General features: G+C 39.0%; 1 protein-coding gene across 4 annotated transcripts in view; it reads right to left on the bottom strand.

Moving 5' to 3' along the window:
* Positions 1-6,964: 6,964 nt before the first annotated feature.
* The window catches only part of mbtps1 (membrane-bound transcription factor peptidase, site 1), a 119,715-nt gene continuing 113,512 nt past the window's right edge, over positions 6,965-13,167 (bottom strand). For all 4 annotated transcript variants that reach the window (XM_073069779.1, XM_073069783.1, XM_073069781.1 and 1 more), the window contains exons 22-23: positions 9,705-9,835; positions 6,965-7,770 (exon numbers count right to left, since the gene is read on the bottom strand). In XM_073069779.1, coding sequence (XP_072925880.1) covers positions 7,577-7,770; positions 9,705-9,835 — 325 coding nt within the window. In that variant the 3' untranslated portion in view covers positions 6,965-7,576. The remainder of the gene's footprint in view (positions 7,771-9,704; positions 9,836-13,167) is intronic.

Genomic DNA, 13,167 nt, shown 5'->3' with positions numbered 1-13,167 from the left:
CAAATAAGTCCCCGGGGCCTGACGGAATATTCCCCAGGCTGCTCCACGAGGCGAGGTAACAGATTGCTGAGCCTCTGGCTAGGATCTTTATGTCCTTGTTGTCCACGGAAATTGTACCGGAGGACTGGAGGGAGGCGAATATTGTCCACTTGTTCAAAAAAGGTAGTAGGGATAGTCCGGGTAATTATAGACCAGTGGGCTTTACATCTGTGGTGGGAAAGCTGTTGGAAAAGATTCTTAGAGATAGGATCTATGAGCATTTAGAGAATCATTGTCTGATCAGGGACAGTCAGCTTGGCTTTGTGAAGGGCAGATCATGTCTAACAAGCCTGATAGAGTTCTTTGAGGAGACCAGGCATATAGATGAGGGTAGTGCAGTGGATGTGATCTACATGGATTTTAGTAAGGCAGTTGACATGGTTCCACACAGTAGGCTTATTCAGAAAGTCAGAAGGTATGGGATCCAAGGAAGTTTGGCCAGGCGGATTCAGAATTGGCTTGCCTGCAGAAAGCAGAGGGAGTACATTTGGATTGGAGAGTTGTGACTAGTGGTGTCCCACAAGGATCGGTTCTGGGACCTCTACTTTCCGTGATATTTATTAACGACCTAGATGTGGGGGGTGGAAGGTGGGTTGGCATGTTTGTAGATGACACAAATGTTGGTGCTGTTGTGGATAGTGTAGAGGATTGTCAAAGATTGCAGAGAGACATTGATAGGATGCAGAAGTGGGCTGAGAAGTGGCAGATGGAGTTCAACCCAGAGAAGTGTGAGGTGGTACACTTTGGAAGGACAAACTCCAAGGCAGAGTACAAAGTAAATGGCAGATTACTTGGAAGTGTGGAGGAGGAGAGATCTGGGGGTACAGATCCCTGAAAGTTGCCTCACAGGTAGATAAGGTAGTTAAGAAAGCTTATGGAGTGTTAGCTTTCATAAGTCGAGGGATAGAGTTTAAGAGTCATGAGGTAATGATGCTGCTCTGTAAAACTCTGGTAGGCCACACTTGGAGTACTGTGTCCAGTTCTGGTCACCTCACTATAGGAAGGATGTGGAAGCATTGGAAAGGGCACAGAGGAGATTTGCCAGGATGCTGCCTGGTTTAGAGAGTATGCCTTATGACCAGAGATTAAGACAGCTAGGACTTTACTCTCTGGAGAGGAGGAGGATGAGAGGAGACTTGATAGAGGTGTACAAGATATTAAGAGGAACAGATAGAGTGGACAGCCAGCGCCTCTTCTCCAGGGCACCACTGTTCAATACAAAAGGACATGGCTTTAAGGTGAGAGGTGGAAAGTTCAAGGGGGATATTAGAGGAAGGCTTTTTTACTCAGAGAGTGGTTGGTGCGTGGAATGCACTGCCTGAGTCAGTGGCGGAGGCAGATACACTAGGGAAATTTAAGAGACTACTAGACAGGTATATGGACGAATTTAAGTTGGAGGGTTTTATGGGAGGCAAGGTATTTGGGTCAGCACAGCATTGTGGGCCAAAGGGCCTGTACTGTGCTGTATTGTTCTATGTTGTATTTGTGTTTTTTGCACAATTTAAAATCTATTCAATATACATATACTGTAATTGATTATTTTTTCTTCTATATTATGTATTGCATTGAACTGCTGCTGCTAGATTAACAAATTTCACGCCACATGCCGGTGACAATAAACCTAATTCTGATAACATATGTAATGGAGTGGAATCACAAAGTAATTTAGACCTTCCTTGAACTCACCTCACCCAAAAGTGACTTCTAACACTTATCAATAAATACCCTTGGTTCTTATCACATGGTCAGAGGATGCTATGTGTTCTACAGAATAAAAAAAAAATGGACATTCATTTGAACCAATTCATGCAAGTAATTCAAGGGATAAAAAATGAATTTTTAATCAATATCAGCTAGAGATTGTCTAACATTCAGATGCATTTGGACATATGCAGTTCTACCTCAATTTTATTCCAAACTTCTGGAATGTCAATATGTTAGCCATTTGGTGAAATCAGATAGCCAAAGAATCATACTGAATTTAACTACTTCAATGGACAGTCAGCTCCAGTGAGCAGATCTCTATTAAATTGCAACACATTTTTCATTGACACTGCTTGGTGGAGGTAAGTACTGTTGTGTGGCAACAGGATCTCTGCCATTTAAAATTGCAGAAATCATTTCAGGAACAGTGCAATTGACAACAGATACCATGAAGGGTGGGTATGAGAAAAAAAAAGTCATAATACAAAGGTAATACAAGACATGAAACCAATTGAAGAAAGTGTGGGCAGCATAATGGCCAGGATGAATTTTAAAGCAGAGTGTAAAATGCTCCACACAAGAGACAATGGAATCAACCTTTGATCAGTTTGGAATTAACCATGGGTTTGGCTGACAACCTGCCTGATACTGAATGCAGTCACAGGGTGTAGATGCCGTAATGTGAAACAGGTTACTAAACAAAATCAGCAGGTCGAGCAGCATCAGTGGAAGGAAAGGACTTGTTGATACTCAATGTATGCAGTTCAGAAATCAAGAAAGCCCATCAGCAAACCTTGCTGAATTAGCTAAATTCAAGCCAAAAAGTTAGAGCCTATGAGACCACTAAGTAAATATTAAACCACAGCATCCAAGACAGAGAAAGCCTAGAGTATTGAAGGAATCACAAGGAAGAGCAAAAGAATCACAGACTTTTTTGGAGATTAGAGATTTAAAAACTTTATGAAATAGAAAAGATAAGAGGGTACACAAGAGGCTGCAGATGCTCGGACCAGGAGCAAAATCACGTTTTAGGGAAACTGCAACTTTCCCTTTCTCTTACAGGTGTTTCCTCCAGCAGCTTGTTTTGTTTGACTTGGAACAGACAAAGCTTGGAATATTATTTATTCATTTGAAAATTCACTTGAAAGATTTGCAAAGATGTTAGACCCAGAAACTCCTTACTTTCAGCTAAGCAATTAAATGGCAGAATAAGCTATTTTGGGTTCTTTTGTGTCATGTCAGGAAGCATTGTTAGTTATTCATTCAATTTTCTTGCTCAATGCAACTTAAGATTTCCCTTACAGACAGAATGACACATCAAAAATTGCGAGTAACTGGGGGCAGTTACTGATTGCTATGGAAATTGGAAAGGTATGAAGTACATTCCTAGAGCTAAGAAGTTCTTGTTCAATATTCTCTACATTGTATAATAGCTAAAGGTGTTTCTACTCCTTTCTACGCCATGAGAAATTGAAATTGCTTAACTGTTTCATAAACAATGATTTACATCCTCCAGTTCCATCATCAAACTCAATGTTGATGGTGCTTTAGTAGTTAACCTTTCAGATTCCCAGAACTTGCAAATTCATTTGCAGTTTAATGGACTTTCAAATAAACATTTGTGGCTCTGCTCCACTTCTGCACCCTTTCTGAATTTAACCTTTTTTTTCTGCTGCCCAGCACTGAAGACTTAGAATTCATAGAACATAGATAATTGAAAATAACCGGACAGTACAGGGGCTTCAGGTCACGATGTTGTGTTTACCTTTTAACAAAATACAAGATCTATTCAACCCTTTACTCCTACATAGTCTTCAATTTTTCTATCATGCATGTGCCTTACATGCCCCTAATGTATCTGCCTCTACCACACTTGGCAGGGCATTCCATGCACCCCCCACGATCTGTGTGAAAAAAAAACTTACTTTTGACATCCTTCCCCCTTGTACTTACCTCCAATCACCTTAAAGTTATGCTCCTTCGTATTAACCACCATCGTCCTGGGGACAAAAGGTTTCTGGCTATTCAATCAATCAATGTCTCTCACCATCTTGTATACCTCAATCAAGTCATTCTCAATCTCCATTGTTCCAAAGAGAAAAGCCCTTTCCCAACAAAAATCAATTTGCTTCTCTTCCAAAGTATCACACAAAAACATCCTATGATCAAGCCTGTTTTTCTTTCTTAATAACACTCCTGTGAATTGTCCTGGAACAGTTCTGCTATATTAAAGGTGCTAAAGGCTGATGAGAACAGAGTAATAAGTTTGGTTGCTTTCAGGATATTTCAGTACCAACTAGAATATTTTGCAAAAATCACTAATACTGGGCTTCCTTTGTTGTTTCCTCAAATGGAACTAAAACACAGATCAATGCTCTCAGTCAGGTCAAAGCTAAAATCAGACACATATACCCACTGGCAGAGGAGTATGCTCATTGTACGTGGTGCTGAATAAACTAATTCACTCTACACACAATCCCATTCTTTTCAGCTGTCAAGCTCTTAGGATTAAATATACACAATAACTAAGTATTTGGCAAGAGGATTGGAAAAATGAATTAAAGGAGAGGTATTTCTTTTCTAGTCACCCTGTAGTTAGAAAGGTCTCACTGTTACATTTTAAATCATAGAGATATGGTGAAATTAACAAGACTTAGGTTGGGGCATTGTGGGCTAAACTATTACTTAAAGATAATAGGAAAACATCCTACTGGATTATGTGACTGGTAGTCCAGAGACAGTTCAGCATGTTTTGCTGAGTTGTAATCAATATAAAATTGAAAGAAGAATATTGTCCAAGAGGCTGTCTGGCTTAAATGTATTTTGTTTTTCTATTAAATCTTTGTTTGGCCACCAAGTGAACCACCATCTGATTGAAAAGTTAATTTGTTCTGTTTGAAAAGTTCTGTTTCTGTGCAACTAGTTTATATTTTAGAATTTGAGTTTCTTGAAATTCTGTAATTAAATGTACATCCTGTGGAGGGCAGTAATACACCCAGATACATCTAAACTGCTGGAAATAATAATAATAATAATAATAATAATAATAATAATAATAGTAGTACTAGTAGTATTTGGAGCTCACCAAGGTAAAGAACTCCAACAATTTGCAACCCTTTATGTTCAGAAATTTCTCATCTAAGCCTGAAGCAGCTAAATACTTACCATGAGTCCTTGCCCCTTGTTCTGCATTCTAGTTTTATTCTGGCTATGTCGGTGCCTGTACATCTACACATTTGCTATGATTTTGTATTTCAGTTGTTCACAATCTGATTAACTGAAACTTAGACTACTCCACTCAAAACTGAGAATGGGGCATGTATTTCACTAGAGAGTTAGTTCACATACCTTAATTACTTCAAAATGCATCTTTCTTAACAATGTCTTTTCCAAAATAAAATAACATCCTTTCTTGTCAAAGAACAAAAAGCTTTAAGTGGTGTCTGCAGTGGCTACATGACCCTACAGACTAAGATCCACAGTTCTGCTTTGAAACTGCAATAATCTAGCAACACAGTTTAATAACTAGTAATGCACTTCTCGTTGCAGTACCAGTTTCTGCCACTGGATGTCACCAGTTCTTGGAAATGGACAGTCTATGTGAAGCACCACCTGGTGGAAGATGGGCAGATTGCAGTGCAATACAAAGGTACATTAAAGACCATCTGCACCGAAAACCTAGAAACTTATTATAAATTTCATTCTTTCCTCAAATTAAACAGGTAGCAACACACAAAATGCTGGAGGAACTCAGCAGGCCAGGCAGCATCAATAGGAAAAAGATTATTCCATAGATGTTAAAAACACAAAATGCTGGCAGAACTCAGCAGGCCAAACAGCATCTATGGGAGGAGGTAGTGACGACGTTTTGGGCCGAAACCCTTCATCAGGAGTGAAGTAACATGGGATGGCCGAGGGGGGATAAGAAGTGGGGTGAGGGATGAAGTAGAGAGCTTGGAAGTGATAGGCTGGAGGGAAATGGACTAGGGGGAAGGTGGAGAATTAAGGGAAATAAAAGAGAAAGAAAGGTAGGGCTGGGGGAGATTATAGTGAGGGGGGAAAGGAGAGAAAGAGAACCAGACTAAAATTATAGATAGGGATGGCGTAAGGGTGGGGCAGGGGTATCAATGGAGGTTCTGAACTTCTTCAGTGTAGGCATCACTGGAAGAGGCTTCGCAGTAGGCCTGGCCTGTTGAGTTCCTCCAACATTTTATGTACATTGCTTGGATTTCCAGCATCTGCAGACTTTTTCTTGTCTGTTAACAGGTAGGATAGGATTTCCTCCTGGAAAACAACAGTTGTTAAAAAACAGATGAATGGTGGGGAGTATTCTGACCAGTTGCATCACTATTTGACATGGAGGCTCCAATGCTCAGGATCAAAAGCACTTGCAGAGTGTTGTAAATTTAGCCAGCTCCATCACAGGCACAACTCTCCCTACCATCGAGGGCACCTTCAAAAAATGGTGCCTATAGAAGACATTTGGGACACGCCCTCTTCTCATTAGGGAGGAGGTACAGGAGCCTGAAGACACACACTCAATGTCTTTGGAATTGCTTCTTCCCCCTCCTTCACCATCAGATTTCTGAACGGTCCATGAACACTACCTCAGTATTCCTCTTTTGCACTATGTATTTTTGTAACATTGTCATTTCTAATGTACTGTGCTGCAAAACAATTTTCATGACAAATGTCAGTGATATTAATGAATTTGATTCTATTCAATTGCTACCTTAATTTCTCCATAAATCCTTCCTTCCGCCTCATGTCATGTTTCCAAGTTACTGCTTCTACTATTTTTAAATAATGAAACTAATCATTGTGGCATCACGCTACAAGAAAAAGTTAAAACCACCAATCCCCAGAACTGTTCAATAACTTCACAGAAAGTGGGCCCAAGGGGAGCAGAGACATGAAGATATGCAATCACCAAGTCCAATGAGACTTGCTTTATGACTTATGGCCTGCTAATCAGAGGGTGAAATGCATCGTATGATCGAATAAAGTCTACGCATTCACAAACCTAAATTATATAGACACGTCTTGTTTGGACAATCTAAAGACAGTAAATGATCATACTGCCATGATAATTCACTCAATAACACTGTGCAAAAGGATGCTTCGAAGCTCCAAGCATCATACTACTAGACATATTATGATGCACCATACTTTTTTTACAATGAGAAAGAGCAAGAACCTAATCAACTTTTCAGACAGTATATACTTGCAGATAGTTGTAAATTTATTCCACCGACAATGGTGAAAATAGATTGCAAACTGCCATTTTAAATATTTACAGTGAATTATGGTAGTTTCCATTTTATAAAAATAAGTCATTTCAAGCACAGAGCCCATTGGTACAGTTTCCTCAATCCATTATTCCTGTCTAGTGCCACTGTGCACAATATCCAAAAAAATCAGCAATTCATTCTTAAGCATGGCAAGGTTGCAGATTCATGTTACAAAATACATTTTACGTCAATAAATGTCCTTGTAACAAAACAACTGCTTGACATGATGACAAAATAAAACCAAGAACTGAAGAAAGAGATCCCAATGTCTGTACAGGCTGATCTGTTTACAATTCTGCTCTTAGAGAAATATAAATATAGAGCAACCAAACACAATGTTTTTGGTAGTTATGATTGCTGTGAAAAGATATCCTCAAACTTGGTATCCTCACACAGCCTCTGGGTGTTTAAAAATGGCAACAAACCAATCAAGTGCCTTGTGTAGTTTTTGTCTTAAATGAAGCACTATGCTTTTCAAGAGCTGCTGACTGCAGAATTCTGTTCCCTGGATGGATCTTGATTAGCTGGTGTCCATTGCACAATTACACAGTAGGAGTCTTTGGCGGGTGCATCTGCTGAAGTAGTAGAGGACGTTTGACCCGTGGTTTCCGTCTCTTCGGCTTGCTCTTTGACTTTATTTGAACCACAAAGAATGCCAGAACTACCATAGCACCAAGGAAAGCAAAGACTGGAATTGTCTGTCCCACATCTTGGTTGTATCGGCCTGGCATTATACCTTAAAAACAAAAATTAAAATTAATTGCAAATGCACCCAACTTTGATGAAGACGACAAAGTAGACAAACCATAATTAAGTCTGGACTGATGCTTGAATTAATCAACAGAGGTAGCTAAGCAAACTAATTAAACTTTGTTGACTTGAAATACCCAAAAATGCAGCCTTTCCTACTCTTGCAGTTTCAAAATGGACACCATAGTATCAACCTTTAAATTATTTTATAGTGACATATATTTGTGCCACATGCAAGAATTAATCTAAACACTTGGCATATTGTATTTTACTATCTTTGTTTCATCCCAGCATCTACTCGCTGTAGCACATTAAGTATTCTGTATGCCTAAGCACAATCACTTCTTTCTTCTAAATTCAAGAAGACACCTAATGTGCTTAATTTCTCTTCGTAATCAAACTCACTGTCTCAAGGGTATCCTTTCGTTGTTCAGGAGACTAGATTCCAGATGCATCTTACCCGAAACTCTATATAATTAGACCACTTTTCCTTCTACATTTGTACTCAAATCCTCTTACAATAAAAGCCAGATAACATTTCCCTTCTTGTTGGCCTGATGCAGCTGCTTGTTAGTGATCTGTGATCTACCTACAAGGATATTCATGCTTCCCTAGACACTTCTCAGTGTGACACCAATTTCTATCTTTCCTACATAAGTGAATGGCCGTGCAATTTTCCTTATTGTATTCCATTTGCCATATCCTTGCATGTTCTCCTAGCAACCTGAATCTTTTTGCATCCTCGTCACAGTCCACACAACTACCCTCCATTGGAAGGGCGGGGTTCATAGCTCCAGTCCATACTGCAGCTCATTGAGTGTAGCCTCCCAACCTAAACATATGCTGCTTATTCCTCTGTTTTCTGCCTTGTAACCAACCATCAATCAATGCCATTATATTATCCACATTACTGTGCACCCTAATTTTGTTTAATAATCTCTGCCATGGCACTTTTTCTCCCCCAAAGGCCTTCAAACAGTCTAAATATATAACAACTGGCTTGGTCTGCTTTTTACAATCTCAAAAAATTCCATGAGAAAAAGCAGTGGTTGTTTCCTCGCATAAATCTGATGGCCTTGTCCAATCCTATTATTTACCAAGGGTTCTGTTAACACCATCATACTTCAGCATTTTCTCTAGTAACAAAATCTTCAAACAACAAAATCACAGACATGTATTTGTACACCAGTATAACATTTCTCCATTACATTATTCTCAATTTTACATCATGTGTCACTTCCTAAATATTTTAGCACCATGAAGTATTTACTGCAGATTTATACCACTCTAAAAAATCATTATTGTAATAACTAATTAATGCTTAAAAAAAAGCTCCTACTGAAGCAACCAAATAATAAATGGAAGCTAGACTGTACTTGTTTTTTGAAGATTTGCAACTATATTTAACTTACTCAGATTTCTTGCATCCTCCATTAAGCACACTACCACTTAGTGCCACCCAAATATCAAAGACATCAGGAATAAAGGCACTGCTTTATTCAGGGCATCAAAGGTTATGGTGAGAAGGCGGGGGAATGGGACTAGAGGGGAGATTGGATCAGCTCATGATGAAATGGCGGAGCAGACTTGATGGACCGAATGGCCGACTTCTGCTCCTTTGTCTTATGGTCTATTCTGGACTTCAACATTTAAGTCAGCGCTGATAGCCGAAAGCAAGCAAGAACAGTTGGTATTTCACACCAGAGCATGTCCAACAATAAGTCTGAATCTAACTTCAGTGACAATAAACAGACCCATTTGTAATGTATAAATTTACTTGCAGAATGAGCCACTGGAATCCACCTACACAAATCATCCTGTTTCCTGCTAGTTTCCTGATTCACACATCAAAAAACCACTAACATTGATTTGAGTCAGTCCAGAGTTAAATATTTCTAGAAATATTTCTGAAGCACTTACCTCCAGGAATGTCCCACGCCCCACTTTCACCAGGTGATAAAGGTCGCACTTGGGGACGGTTTTGCTTAAAATTTGGCAGAACCACTTTGTCTAAGTCAATAGACAACAATTTCTGATGTTTCCAAAGGTTACTGAGAGGGAAATATAATATAGAAACATGTTTATATGTGGTACAAGCTTATATACAATTACTACTATTTTAAGCAATATTCATAACTTGCAAAATTAGCACGTTAAACTTTGGATAGAAATCAGCCTTCCTAGACTATGCAAAAAGAAGACAAAGTTCAGAAGAAAAAAAACCACTGCTTACTAAAATAATTTAAACCTGGACTAAAAGGCTTCATATCAGATATCAAGAAACTTTGGCAAAGAGCAAAAATTACACTTGAAGTCTGTAACTTGTATTTTTAAGTCCTGATAAAACAGTGTTTGTCTCATTACATACTTCTACATCAAAGTCCAAATCTGTACACTCTCTGGCAATTTGGGAAAAAAAAATTACAAGATAAACCAGCTACATTTTAATCGCTGCAATGTGGTTAACTAGGGTTCAGTTGGGAAATAAAAAAATTAAAATGTTGTAATGCCCTGATTCACATGATTCATGTTTTTTCTGTGTTATGATTTTCTAGGAGAATGGCTTTAATCGAATGGTGGAGCAGACTCAACGGGTCAAACGACCTAATTCTACTTATGGTCTTATTCAATATCAGAATTAGTTTACCTGCTCAGAGTAAGGGCTGGACCAATGAGAACATTAGATAATTCACTAGGTTTTTAATTTGTAAATGCAATGTACATTTAAAAAGTATAGATTATATTAACCACAATTCTAGTTATCTTTACATAAAAAAACAGATTCTGATTGCTGGGCATTTTAGTTATTAGCTAATAGAACTAATCCCAATCTATTCTGGCTCCATTTATGGGATCTCTCCTATTTCCTCATCAAAATGAGGTCCTCAAACATCATAAGAACTGTTAACTTCCAGCACTAACTTACCATCACCTTTCTTAATGTGTGTCTAAGTCAAGGCTGCTTGACCAACATACAGCATTTGGAAGCAGAAATTTCCTCCAACTAAATATTCATGGGCATAAGCCATTGTATCTAGCCCCACCATGAAATGCTTCCAAACCACCAAATGCTTCTCTCCTTGTGATAATAAATTGAACTAGATCTTTTGCAATCCTATGGCTAGACTTAACAGAATGAGCTTATGCCTACCATTTGTGCTGTTAAGATATCCAAAACCAGATTGCCCCTTACCCCCACCCCTCACTGTCCACTTCTAAACTCTTAGCCCATGCTTCTTTTTCACCACTAAACAAGATTCCTTGTGAATTCTTTGTTCTAGCCCAATTTAAATTTTGTAACCTGAAATTTTGTACCATGGTGTCTGTATTGTAACAAGGACCCAGTTCTTCAATTATGCACATTGGACTCAAGCTAAACAATGTCTCAATTAAAATCCTCATCCTTGTTAACAAACACCTCCATGGCTAATCACCCATCTTTAATCCTCTCATCTTTCAACTAAAGATTGGACATTCTTACACATTAAAAATGTTGTTAGTGAATCACTGAAAACTGGGTTGTTTCATAATCCTCTAACTTCCTTAAACCCACCTCCTTGCCAAATCTTTTGCTTTTGAAATCTAACATCACAGAAGTATGTGATAGAGCAGTGGCATTTAGCACTTGGGAAACTAAAATAACTGCACATAGGGAAATTAAAATAAAAGCAGAGAAAGCTGGAAAGATTCAACAGAGCAGCAGCTTCTGTGGAAAACACCAGTTTCAGATTGAAGACCCCATCAGAAAGACAAAACGAGAGTTATGAAGGTTGTCACATGCTTAGAGGGAAGATGAAGTTCTGGTTACACTAGGCTTCATCAGAACAATTTACAGAATCCACAGACAGATAGGTCAACATGAAAGTGGAATGGAAAACTGCAGGTTACTGAAAAGTGCAGAATACCTCAGTGAAAGACAGACTGTTTCCAATGGTGGGTAATACTAAACTACCTTTGAGTTTGCACTAGTACTTATTACCAGTGTCTTAAACACTGACAGAAAGTGCCAACGACCTCAACAATATTATAGCTTTAATAATAATTTTCTATAAAACTCCTTCCAGGTTATACTGCTAATGAAATCACAAACCAACATGAACATTAAATAATATATATTCTATACTAAAGTCACACATTCCATTAGAACATCACATCTACTCCATCTAACACTTCCTTCCCACATAGCCCTCTATTTTTCCTTTATCCACGTGCCTATCCAAGAGTTCCTTAAATGTAGCTAATGTGTCTGCCTCTACCACCACTCCTGGCAGTTCATTCCATGCACCAACCACACTCTGTGTTACAAGCTAACCTCTGACATTCCTCCAATACTTGCCTTCAATCACCTTAAAATTATGCCTCCCTCATATTAGCTATCTGCATCCAGGGAAAAAAGTCTCCGGCTGTCCACTCGATCTGTGCCTCTTATAATCTTGTATACCTCTATTAAGTTGCCTCTCATTCTCCTTCGCTCCAAAGAGAAAATTACTAGCTTACTCAACCTGTCCTATTAAGACACGCTCTCCAATCCAGGTAGCACCCTGGTAAATCTCCTCTGCACACTCTCTAAAGCTTCAACATCCTTTCTAAAATAAGGCAACCAGACTGAACACAATATTCCAAGTGTGGTCTAAACAGAGTTTTATGGAACTTCAACATTAATTCATGGATCTTTAACTCAATCCCCCTGATTATTGAAGGTTACCACCCTTAACCACCCTATCAAGCTGCTAAACAACTTTGAGAAATCTGTGGATACAAGCCCCAAGATCCTACCTTTCTTCTACACTGTTAAGGATTCTGCCATTAACCCTGCATTCTGCCTCAAGTTTCACCTTCCAACGTGTACCACTTCATACTTCTCCGGATTGAACTCCATCTGCCACTCCTCATCCAGCTCTGCATCCTATCAATGTCCTGCTGCAACCTACGACAACCTTCTACACTACCTGCAAAGAACAAGCGTCCCAGAACAGATCCTTGCAGAACACCACTGGTCACAGACCTCCAGCCAGAATACGCTCCATCTACGGCCACCCTCTGCCTCTGTGGGCAAACAAGTTCTGAATCCAGACAGCCAAGTTTCTCGACTTTCTGAACGAGCCTACAATAGAGTATCCTTTCAAACACCTTATTAAAATCCATTGCCACCACATCTATAGCTCTGCCTTGATCAATGTACTTGGCCTCTTCCTCACAGAATTCAATCGAGCTCATGAAGCATGACCATTCCAAATCAGACAATGCTCCAAATGCTCATAAATTCTGTCTTCTCCAATATGTTGTCATCAACTCCAATACGTTGCCCACCACTGACATAAAATTCACTGGTCTATTATACCCACAGTTATCTTATTAACTCTTTTGAACAAAGGAGTAACAT

The sequence above is a fragment of the Hemitrygon akajei genome, chromosome 17, assembly GCF_048418815.1.
Source record: "Hemitrygon akajei chromosome 17, sHemAka1.3, whole genome shotgun sequence".
Taxonomy (NCBI): domain Eukaryota; kingdom Metazoa; phylum Chordata; class Chondrichthyes; order Myliobatiformes; family Dasyatidae; genus Hemitrygon; species Hemitrygon akajei.
Note: the sequence above shows the minus strand (reverse complement) of the source record. Positions and strands in the feature narration are given on the sequence as shown.